This window comes from Caenorhabditis remanei, chromosome I (assembly GCF_010183535.1).
Source record: "Caenorhabditis remanei strain PX506 chromosome I, whole genome shotgun sequence".
Classification (NCBI taxonomy): Eukaryota; Metazoa; Nematoda; class Chromadorea; order Rhabditida; family Rhabditidae; genus Caenorhabditis; species Caenorhabditis remanei.
In genome coordinates, this window is record NC_071328.1 from 15440890 (window position 1) to 15453075 (window position 12186).

The 12186-nt window shown below is 37.7% G+C and overlaps 1 protein-coding gene across 1 annotated transcript; it reads right to left on the bottom strand.

Annotated features, from left to right (window-relative positions):
* Nucleotides 1–10359: 10359 nt before the first annotated feature.
* Nucleotides 10360–11525, bottom strand: GCK72_003309 (uncharacterized protein; the record flags this gene model as incomplete). Its single annotated transcript, XM_053723960.1, has 3 exons — nt 10360–10513; nt 10581–11393; nt 11446–11525. The coding sequence occupies 3 exons, from the start codon at nt 11523–11525 to the stop codon at nt 10360–10362; spliced, it is 1047 nt and encodes a 348-aa protein (XP_053592605.1).
* Between the last annotated feature and the right edge of the window lie 661 nt (nt 11526–12186).

Genomic DNA, 12186 nt, shown 5'->3' on the forward strand with positions numbered 1-12186 from the left:
GATGTCGGTGGGGAGTTGTACTTAATAATTCTTGTTTTTTGTTGATTTCATGTTTTGCCCAATCTATGATGGTACCATATAACAATTGATTGATTCCATTGTCTATCGTAATAATATGAATAAACTATTACTTTCCCGCTCAGTTGGTAGTACATCGAACGACACAAGGCCGTTTCGTCAGTGAAATGGCCATCTCATTCAAGGCCCGGCTGTTCACGGCCCGGCCACTTAATGGCTTCTACTTCGGCTCTCACTAAACTTACAGTAAAAATGAAAATATATTTGAGTAGAGCTCACCGACATCTGCAATTTGACAGGTTGATCGACTCCTGATTTTCATTTTGAAGAGAGTTATTCTAAGGCCCGCTCACAGCCCATACTCGGCCCAGTTGCAAGAATGCTGCCCACACTTTCCGGCGCTCACTTTCAACCGGTTTTGCTCCGACTTAAAAAAAAACTTTTTTTTAAAATTAACTCAGCAAAATGCAAACATTATGATATGAAAATGCCTTTAATTGAATCACATTGACTGAACCACAAATGAGGGGTCACCTGCAGATAGGAGAAGTGCTAATAGGTCTGGGTCAGACTATGAAAGGCCTAGGACTGCCTCTTGTGTATGCAGAAGTGACTGACTGATCAAATAAGAGAAGGTAGTCCTAAACCAATTAGCACTTCAAGATTCCTATCTGTGCAGGTCATCCCTCTGTTTCCTCTCTTCTACTCATTCATTCATTATTACTCAGTGTCGTACCCAATGACTACCCCATTCCGCTTATTCTCTCTTCCCTACGTACCTCTCAAACAAGTTTTGGATAATATCGGACCGCAGGCTCTGTAAGTTCCCACTAGTTCAGTATATTGCCAAACTTTTCATTTCAGACTTTTTCTCTCCATGTGCTCCCGGAGATCAAAAAGTATTGTTGTTTCCTATAGAGGCCCTTCAAAAAATATCCGTCTCCAACTACACTTTGGATCGTCGAATTGTTTGGAAGATTCGGATGAATCCTACACAAATGTACTGTTGGTGGTGGAAAAGGATCTTCCGATGGATCACAACACAATGGAAAGTGTCAGAATCGGAAGTTTTGAGAAGGTTCTTGTTCAAATGGTAGTTCTATTTCCAGTGGAAAGTGACCAATATTTGACTACGTATTGGGAGGATCCGATTACTGGATTGACGGCAATTGGAGATTATGCACGTGAAATATTCAATCGGGATATTTCTGAAGTGTATGTTAGAGAGAAACAAGAAGAAAATGATCACAGACGAGCGGCTGATTGGATTAAAATATCACAAAAATCTATTCAAAGAATTCATTGTGATTTCAAACCAAAAATCGATAATGATCTCGATTTTATACTGGAAAATTTCAACTACACTCATACTCTTTCACTTCATGTGAAACCATCGGAACACTTTTGTCCTGCTAGAATGCCGAATTTCCAAATAGATAATCTCTATATTTTGTTCAGTTATTGGATAAAACAACATCATTTATTGGCAATGGATTGCAAGATTATTGGGTTACAAGACTCAAAATTGAGCAGCCAAGACTTTAATGTATTCTTGAAGCACTGGATGGCTGGAGGATGTTCTAAATTGAAAGAATTACATGTCTCTCTTGAGGAACCAATTGATTATCAAATTGTGTTGGCTGATGTGGAGTTCACGGAAAGAGGAGATGATGTTGAAAGGGTTTTTGTTGAGTAAGTGGATTTTGCTGCGTAGCAACTCAAACAGTTCATTTTCACCGTATTTCGCATACTATCAGGGGAGGTTTCGATGTTAAACGATCAAATGTCACGGCAACTGTTGTGGACGTTGACCAACAATGGAAACTATTTTGGGTGATTGTTTGGTAAGACGTCGGTGGTAACACATACTTTATTCTTGTTTCCTTGATTCCATGTGTTTTGTTTAATCTATGATACCATATAATAATTTATTGCACTTTCATTGTCAATCTTAATAAACTGAATAAAGAATATATTTCCCGCTCACTATCAGTTGGTAGTAAATGAGAGGGACAAGAGCTACGATGAGTTATAACGTTTTGACCAGACATATCTCTTTGGACTTTTGGAGCTGTAGCACGGTGATCACGATGCGGAGAAGCAGTGTTACGGTATCAATGATTGCACCACAAAGTATAATTTGTGTAAACCATACAGAACAGGTGGACAGTTCCTAGCAAATTACAAATCGACAATGTAATTTCTCTCTCAAATCGTCCTATTTCAGTTCAAAATAGAGTGATTTTTGAGCTGTCTCCTAAAATGACCATAACTCTCTAGAGATTCAGTGAACGTCGAACTTCTCATATTATCAGAGGAGGATTCGATGTCAAACGTTCAAATGTCACGGCAACTGTCGTAGACATTGGCCAACAATTGCAACTATTTTTCATGATTGTATGGTAGGATATCGGTGAGGAGTTGTACCTGATTATTATTGTTTCTTTTATTTCATGTTTTTGTCCAATCGATAGTATCATATGACAAATCATTGCTTTCATTTTAGATTTTATCAATCTCAATAAAGAGTATCTTTCCGGCTCAGTTGATAGAACATTGGAGAGACAATATTCCAGGTGCACACTAGGCCAAATAGTTCACATTAATTTTTTTATAATATAAATCATCACTGTCCCCAGTTGCTTCTATATCACACAAACATGGACGTGGCTACTGCTATAATTTTGACTAACAGCTATGGCCAATGATGTGATCACCGAGAATTCAGAAGCAGTCATCATGCGGTACCCCCATCCAACGACACATGGTGTTTTTACAAATTTGACGGCATATAAGATAATTTTTGTTGTATGCTTTAATAAATTCGATAGAATATGGCAAATACAAATAGAAAAAAAACAACTAAAAACTATCTAAAAGAACGGCAGAAATAGCAGCATACTAAAAAAACACACTGTATCGGAGTGAAACTTCTAAAACATTCTCACTGAACAATCTTTGGAAACACATGTATTGTGATATGAAAGTGTCAAAACTGACCACTATACGTCTTTAATTGAATCACTTTGAATACTAACAAGTTTTGGTGCAAAAAATTTTTTATTTATTACCACAGGAAACACAATTATTACAGGCTTAAACAAAAACACAACAATGAAAGCAAAAAACATTGACAATGAAAGCATATGAACACAAAAACACAAAAAATCTGAAACATTATAAATCAATAGAAATTTCCAACAAAATCAGGCCAAACAAACATGAAAAAGCATTGCGAGTTGTCGCCGTTGTTTATGATTGTCGCTTTAACATTATCACTTTGTTTGGTATCAAAACCGCCTCTTATAGTATGATGGTGTTCTTCTTCACTGAAAATATAATATTAACATTTAAACATTTGAGGAATGAAGTCGCGACGCAGCAAACCTACACTTACTCAACATAAATTCTTTCCAAATCTTTTTCTCTTTCTACAAACTCCACACCATCCAACACAACTTCATAATCAATTGGTTCCTCCACAGAAACATGCAATTCTTTTAATTTAGAACATCCTCCAGCCATCCAGTGCTTCAAGAATACATTGAAGTCTCGGCTGCTCAATTTTGATACTGACAGAAATATAAACTTGCAGTTCATTGTTAATAAATGGTCCTGTTTGATCCAAAAACTGTAGAGAATATGAAGTATGTCAATTTGAAAGTTTGGAGGTCTAGCAGGATTATAGTGTTCCGATGGTCTTACAAAAAAGAAAAGCGAATGAGTATATTTGAAGTTTTCCAGTACAAAATCGATATCATTATCGATTTTTGAATCGAAGTTACAAAACAGACTTTGAATTGTCTTTTGAGAATTTTTAACCCATTCGGCTGTTCTTCTATGATCATCATCTGCTTCTTTCTCTCCAATCATCACTTCATCAATATCCTGATTGAATATCTCTCTACCGTAATCCCCAATCGCTGTCAGTCCTGTCGTCCGATCCTCCCAATATGTTATTAGATTATCCTTCGTCCAATATCCGTTTTCCATGTTTACTGGAACATTCTCAAAACTTCCAATTCTGACAGTTTCCAGTGTGGTTTGATTCATCGGAAGGTTTCCTATTTCTTTCACTCTCAACAGTGAAAACAGTATCTGTGAGTATGTTTTGTCCGTAACTTCCAGGTTACTCTCTAGTCCAAAGTTTAGTGTCAGAAGAACATCTTTGGAAGGTCCCCTATATGAAACCGCAATGCTTTTGGATCTCAAGGAGCACAGAGAGAGAATTATTCTGAAAAATAGAAGAAAGTTAGTGGCTGGTATAGGATCAGGAGTTAATTTACATTCCGGGTGGTCCAAAGTTGTCTAAGACTTGTTTAAAAGGAACAAATGGAAGAGAGAATAAACGGAATGGGGTAGTCATTGGGGAAGACACTAAGGAAGACTGAATGAATAGGTAGAAGAGAGACTGACCAACAGATTGTGAGGGGTCACCTGCAGATGGAATCTTGAAGTGCTAATATGTCTGAGTTTGCGTTCTGTGTAGACAGAAATGACTGACTGATCAAATAAGAGAAGGCGGCCCCAAACCAATTAACACTTCAAGATTCGTATCTGCAGGTGATCCCTCTGTTGGTCAGTCTTTTACTCTACCTATTCATTCAGTATTCCTTAGTGTCTCACCCAATGACTACCCCATTCCGTTTATTCTCTCTTCCCTATCTACCACTCAAACAAGTTTTGAATAATGTGGGACCGGAGGCCCTGTAAGTTTCCACTAATTATTTATGTTCATGATGTTAAACTCTCATTTTCAGAATAATTCTCTCTCTGTGCTCTCTGAGATCAAAAAGTATTGCGGTTTCATATAGAGGGCCTTCCAAAGATGTCCGGCTGACACTAGACTTTGGACTAGGAGATCGTCTGGAAGACTCAGATGACTCCTATACAAATGTACTGTTGGTAGTGAAAAAGGGTTTTCCGGTGGATCACGACACACTGGAAACTGTAAGGATCGGAAGTTTTGAGAGAGTTCCAGTTCGAATGGAATTTCTATATGTAAAGGGAGATAAACGAGGTTTGATAACGTATTGGCAAGACCCCGTGACTGGATTGACGGCAATTGGAGATTACGGTAGAGAGATTTTCCATCGGGATATTTCTGAAGTGAATATTGGAGAAAAACAAAAAGAAGATGATCACAGACGGGCGGCAGAGTGGATTTTAAAAGCACAAAAGTCGGTTCAAAGCCTCCATTGTGATTTCAAACCGAAAATCGATAATGATCTCGATTTGATACTAGAAAACTTCAACTGCACTGAAAGTTTATCAATTCATGCAAAAGCATTGGAACACTATAGTCCTGCTAGAATGCCGAATTTCCAAGTTGACAGTCTTGATGTTCTCTTTAGTTTTTGGATCAAGCAGAACCATTTATTGGCGTTAAACTGCAGGTATATATTGCTGGAAAACTCAAAATTGAGCAGCCGAGACTTCAACGTGTTTTTGAAACATTGGATGGATGGAGGGTGTTCTCAACTGAAAGTATTACGTGTTTATGTCGAGGATCCAATTGATTATAGAGTTGTGTTTGATGGTGTGGAGTTTACCGAAAGAGAAGGAGATGTGGAATGGGTTTTTGTCGAGTAAGTGTAGGTCTGCTGCGTAGCGACTCAAACAGTTTATTTTCAGTGAAGACCGTATTCCTCATACTATCAGGGGAGGATTCGATGTCAAGCGTTCAAATGTCACGGCAACTGTCGTCGACTTTGGTCAACAATCGAAACGATTTTGGATGATTGTTTGGTAGGATATCGGTGGTAACTTGCGGTTAATAACTCTTGTTTCGTTAATTCCAAGTTTTTTTCCAATCTATGGCACCACATCACAATTTATTGCTTTCATTGTCTATCTTAACAAACTGAATAAAGAATATAATTTTTATTTTGAAAGTGTGGGGTGTCACTGAGCAAATAATGAAAATTAAATTAAATTTGCAATAGGAGAGCTGCCTATTGAGTGCTAACCCCTCTACAGCCCACCCACATTTAAAGGCGTATTGTGGTCAGTTTTGATATTTTCATATCATAATGCATGCCTTTTGTCGAGGTTATTTTTATATTTCAAGACTTTTTTGATTTGGTGCACCATTCGCTGAAAGCGAGCGTCGGAAAGCTTGATCAGTGAAATGGCGGAAGAGAACTCAGCGCGGTGGCCTAGAATTTCGACTTTGACCCTCTTGATTTTTCAAATTATGACAGCCTTTTCGATGTTGTATTCTTCAATAAATTTGATGGAATACGGCAAACTATCGAGAACGACGTTAGAAGTAACTGCAAATGAAATTTCTAGAATTTTCTCACTGACCACACTTTCGGGCGCTCGCTTTCAGCCGGTTTGGCACCGAAATAAAAAAATCTTGTAGTGTGAAAATAAACTCGCAGAAATCCATACATTATGATATGAAAATGACATAACAGATCACGACACGTCTTTAATTAATTCGCATTGAGTACTAACAAAGTTTTGGTGCGAAAAATGCTTTATTTATTACTACAGTAACCACAATTATTACAGGCTTACAAAACACAGCAAAAACAATGAAAACATATGAAAACAAAAACACAAGATATCTGAAACGATTTTAATCTTTGTAGGAATTTCCTGCGGAATCTGGCCAGACGATCATCATAAAGAATTTCGAATCCTGACCGCCGTTTGTGATAGTCATTTTGACATTATCACTTGGTCGCTTGGCATCGAAACCGCCTCGTATAGTAATGTGGTGTTCTTCTTCACTGAAAATATAACATTAGTCTTTAAACATGAGATAAATGGAGTCGCTACGCAGCAAACCTGCACTTACTCGACATAAACTCTCGCTACATCTCTCTCTCTTTCCACAAACTCCACATAATCTAGCAGAATTTCATAATTAATTGGTTTCTCGACAGAAACACGTAACTCTTTCAATTGAAAACATCCTCCAGCCATCCAATTCTTCAAAAACACATTGAAGTCTTGACTGCTCAATGTTGAGTCTTGCAGCAATATATACTTGCAATCCATCGTCAATAAATGGTCCTGTTTAATCCAAAAACTGAATATAATACAAACAAAATCAACACTGAAATTCGGAGGTTTCGCAGGACAATAGTTGGACGGTAGATCTACGTCAATTGACAATTTTTCAGTGTATTTGAAGTTTTCCAATATAAAATCGAGATCATTACCGATTTTCGGATCGAAATCGCAATGGAGGCTTTGAATTGTCCCTTGAGAGTTCTTAAGCCACTCGGCCGCCCGTCTATGATCATCATCTTCTTGCTTATCATAAATACACACTTCATAAAACTCTTGATTGAATATTTCGCGAGCATGATCTCCTATTTCAGTGATTCCAACCATGCAATCATCCCAATACGTGTTCACACCTAATTCTCCCATTTCAACGGGAATGCCACAGAAATTTCCGATTCTTACAGTAGCCAGGTTTCGATCTACATAAGACAACTTCGATCGTTTTTGTACATTTAGAAGCCAATATATATCAACTCCTTCCATGTATGACAGACAATTCTTATGCCCAAAGTGTACATTTAACTGAACATTTTTTGAAGGGCCACATGGAGTTAGATTGGAGTTTTAGACATGGAGTTAGAAGAGATGAGTGGCTAACAGACTATGAGGAAATATCCGCAGATAGGAATCTTGAAGTGCTAATTGGTAGCTGGTTCTGTGTATTTAGAAATGACTGATGACTGGTCTGCCTTCTCTTATTTGATTAGCCAGTCATTTCTGCACACACAGAACACGTACCAATTAGCACTTCAAGATACCCCTCTGCACATTATCCCTCCCGGTCTGTTGACCAGTCCCCTCTTCCACCTATTCATTCAGTATTCCTCAGTGTCTTACCCAATGCCTCATTCTTTTCCTTTATTCTCTCTTCCCTATCTACCACTCAAACAAGTTTTGGATAATGTGGGACCGGAGGCTCTGTAAGTTTCCATTAATTCTGTATGTTCATGATGTTAATCTCTCATTTTCAGAATAATTCTTTCCATGTGCTCTTTGAGATCAAAGAGTGTTGCGGTTTCATATAGGGGACCTTCCAAAGATGTTCGGCTGACACTAGACTTTGGACTAGGAAATCGTCTGGAAGACTCGGATGACTCCTACACAAATGTACTGTTGGTAGTGAAAAAGGATCTTCCGACGGATCACAACACACTGGAAACAGCCAGGATTGGGAGTTTCGAGAAAGTTTCTGTCCGAATGGAATTTCTATATTTAAAGGGAGATAAACGAGGTTTGATCACATATTGGGAAGACCCCGTGACTGGATTGACGGCAATTGGAGATTACGGTAGAGAGATATTCAATCGGGATATTGATGAAGTGAATATTGGAGAAAAACAAAAAGAATATGATCACAGACGGGCGGCAGAGTGGATTTTAAAAGCACAAAAGTCGGTTCAAAGCCTCCATTGTGATTTCAAACCAAAAGTCGATAAAAATCTTGATTTCATACTGGAAAACTTCAACTACACTCATACTCTTTCACTTCATGTAAAAACATCGGAACACTTTTGTCCTGCTAGAATGCCGAATTTCCAAATAGATAATCTCTATATTTTGTTCAGTTATTGGATCAAACAAGAACATTTATTGACGATGAACTGCATGTATATCTTACTGCAAGACTCAACATTGAGTAGCCGAGACTTCAATATTTTCTTGAAACATTGGATGGCTGGAGGGTGTTCTCAATTGAAAGTATTACGTGTTTATGTCGAGGAGCCAATTGATTATGGAACAGTGTTTGACGGTATAGAGTTTATAGAAAGAGAAAGAGATGTGCAAAGGGTTTTTGTTGAGTAAGTGGATTTCGCTGCGTAGCAACTTATAAAGTTTAATTACAGTGAAGACCCTATTTCGCATACTATCAGGGGAGGTTTCGATGTTAAACAATCAAATGTCACGGCAACAGTCGTCGACTTTGGTCAACAATCGAAACGGTTTTGGATGATTATATGGTAGGATGTAGCTGGTCGGAGTTTTTACAATAAAATTCTTGTTTCTTTGATTTCATGTTTTTTGTTTAATCTATGATACATTGTAACAATTTATTGCTTTCATTGTCAATCTTAATGATATAAATAAAATATATCTTTTCTGCTCAGTTGATAGTACATCGAACGACACAAGGCCGTTTGGTCAGTGAGTTGGCCTCGTTGATTTTTTGAATTTTGACAATACTTTCGATCATTTTTGAGAATTTTTTTTTAAAACCAAATTTACCGAATTGAAATTTCTAGAACCATCTCACCTCCCACACTTTCCGGCTCTCACTTTCAGCAGGTTTTGCTACGACTTTTTAAAAATCTTGAAGTATGAAAATGAACTCACCAAAATGCATACAGTATGATATGAACATGCCAAAACTGACCACTACAGTGCGTCCAATAATGATAGGACCCCCCCAGTTTTGGGGTTCCAGACAGAACCAGAACAGATGCAAAAAATCTGTGACGACCATTCGATTCAGGGTACAAAGAAACCCCAGGGGCCATATTTTCATGATTCTACCACTTTTCTTAAAAGCGTACCACCAAAAAGTCATTTTTTCAGCCGTCCGATAATGATATCCGATAATGATGTCATCAACTCAAAATGACTACATTTACTACTGAAAACGTGGAAAAACAACAGTTTTGATTCAATTGCATGTAACTCCGCTCAAAGTTGGTATTTTTCTGAAATCTTTTTTGCATTATGTCAACAACTAAATGAACCAAACAACCAATAACGTTTCAAAATAGTAGTCTATTCTATTTTAGAGAAATAAGCCATCAAAGTCAAAAAATGCACAAAAAAACAATTTCGAGTGATATTGAAGTTTTGTTTTTGAAGATGAAACAAGCAGAAATTGATTTCAAAACCTGTAAAAACACAGTAAAATGTGATTTTGTGTTACCCAAAACTATTTCCACCTAAATAATTTTTCTGAAAATCAACTGAAAATTCGATTTTCGAGGTGGTCCTATCATTATTGGACGGCTGAAAAAATGACTTTTTGGTGGTACGCTTTTAAGAAAAGTGGTAGAATCATGAAAATATGGCCCCTGGGGTTTCTTTGTACCCTGAATCGAATGGTCGTCACAGATTTTTTGTATCTGTTCTGGTTCTGTCTGGAACCCCAAAATCTAGGGGGTTCCTATCATTATTGGACGCACTGTATACGTCTTTAATTGACTCACGCTGAATACTAACCAGTTTTGGTGAGAAAAATGCTTTATTTATTACAAAAGGAACGACAATTATTACAGGCTTACAAAACACAACAAAAACAATGAAAACATATGAAAACAACAAACAAGAAATCTGAAAAAAATATTAATCTTCGTAGGAATTTTCAGCGGAATCTGGCCAGACAATCATCAAAAAGAATTTTGAAATTTGCCCACCGTTTGTGATGGTCGCTGTGACATTATCACTTGGTCGCTTGGCATCGAAACCGCCTCTTATAGTGTGATGGTGTTCTTCTTCACTGAAAATATAACATTAATCTTAGACATGAAATAAATGGAGTCGCTACGCAGCAAACCTGCACTTACTCGACATAAACTCTCGCTACATCTCTTTCTCTTTTTACAAACTCCGCACCGTCCAAAACAATTTGATAGTCAATCAATTCCTCGACATCAACACGTAATAATTTCAATTTAGAGCAATCTCCAGCCATCCAATGCTTCAAGAACGCATTAAAATCTTGACTGCTCAATTTTGAGTCTTGCAGCACTATATACTCGCAGTTCATTGTCAGTAAATGATCCTGTTTGATCCAAAAACTGAATATCATATAAACAAAATCAATGCTGAAATTCGGAGGCTTTGCAGGATGATAGTTGGGTGGTGGATTCACATGAAGTGAGAGCATTCTAGTGTATTCAACGTTTTCCAGAATGAAATCAAGATCATTATCGATTTGCGGTTTAAAATCACAATGGAGGCTTTGAATTTTCCCTTGAGAATTTTTAATCCACTCGGCCGCCCGTCTATGATCGCCATCTTCTTGTTTATCATAAACACAAACTTCATAAAAATCTTGATTGAATATTTCACGAGCATGATCTCCTATTTCAGTGATTCCAACCATACAATCATCCCAATACGTGTTCATACCTAATTCTCCCATTTCAACGGGAATGCCACAGAAATTTCCGATTCTTACAGTAGCCAGGTTTCGATCTACATAAGACAGATTCGATCGTTTTTGTACATTTAGAAGCCAATATATATCAACTCCTTCCATGTATGACAGACAATTCTTATGCCCAAAGTGTACATTTAACTGAACATTTTTTGAAGGGCCTTTGTATGATACTGCGACATTTTTAGCTCTCCGAGAGCACAAGGAGATATATAACCTGTAAAAATAATATAGTGTAACGTGCTCGTACTAGAAATTCTCACACTTACAGAGCCTCCGGTCCGACATTATCCAAAACCCGTTTAAGGGGTAAATAGGGAAGAGAGAAGAGATGGAAGACGGTTGACATGGGGTTAGATTGGGGGATGACTGAATTAATAGGTAGAAGAGAGGACTGACCAATACGATTGGGAGGGAGGGCCGGCAGATAGGAATCTTGAAGTGCTAATTGGTAGTTGGTTCTGTGTATTTAGAAATGACTGACTGGTCTGCCTTCTATTATTTGATTAGCCAATCATTTCTGCACACACAGAACACATACCAATTAGCACTTCAAGATTCCTATCTGCATGTCATCCCTCACGGTCTTCTCTTCCACCTATTCATTCAGTATTCCTCAGTGTCTTACCCAATGCCTCATTCTTTTCCTTTATTCTCTCTTCCCTATCTACCACTCAAACAAGTTTTGGATAATGTGGGACCGGAGGCCCTGTAAGTTTCCACTAATTATTTATGTTCATGATGTCAAACTCTCATTTTCAGAATAATTCTTTCTATGTGCTCTTTGAGATCAAAAAGCATTGCGGTTTCATATAGAGGACCTTCCAAAGATGTCCGTCTCCAACTACACTTTGGACTAGGAAATAGGCTGGTAGACTTTGATAAATTCTATGTACTGTTGGTAGTGAAAAAGGATCTTCCGATGGATCACGATACACTGGAAACTGTCAGAATCGGAAGTTTTGAGCGAGTACCAGTTCGAATAGAATTTCTATGTTTAAATGGAGATA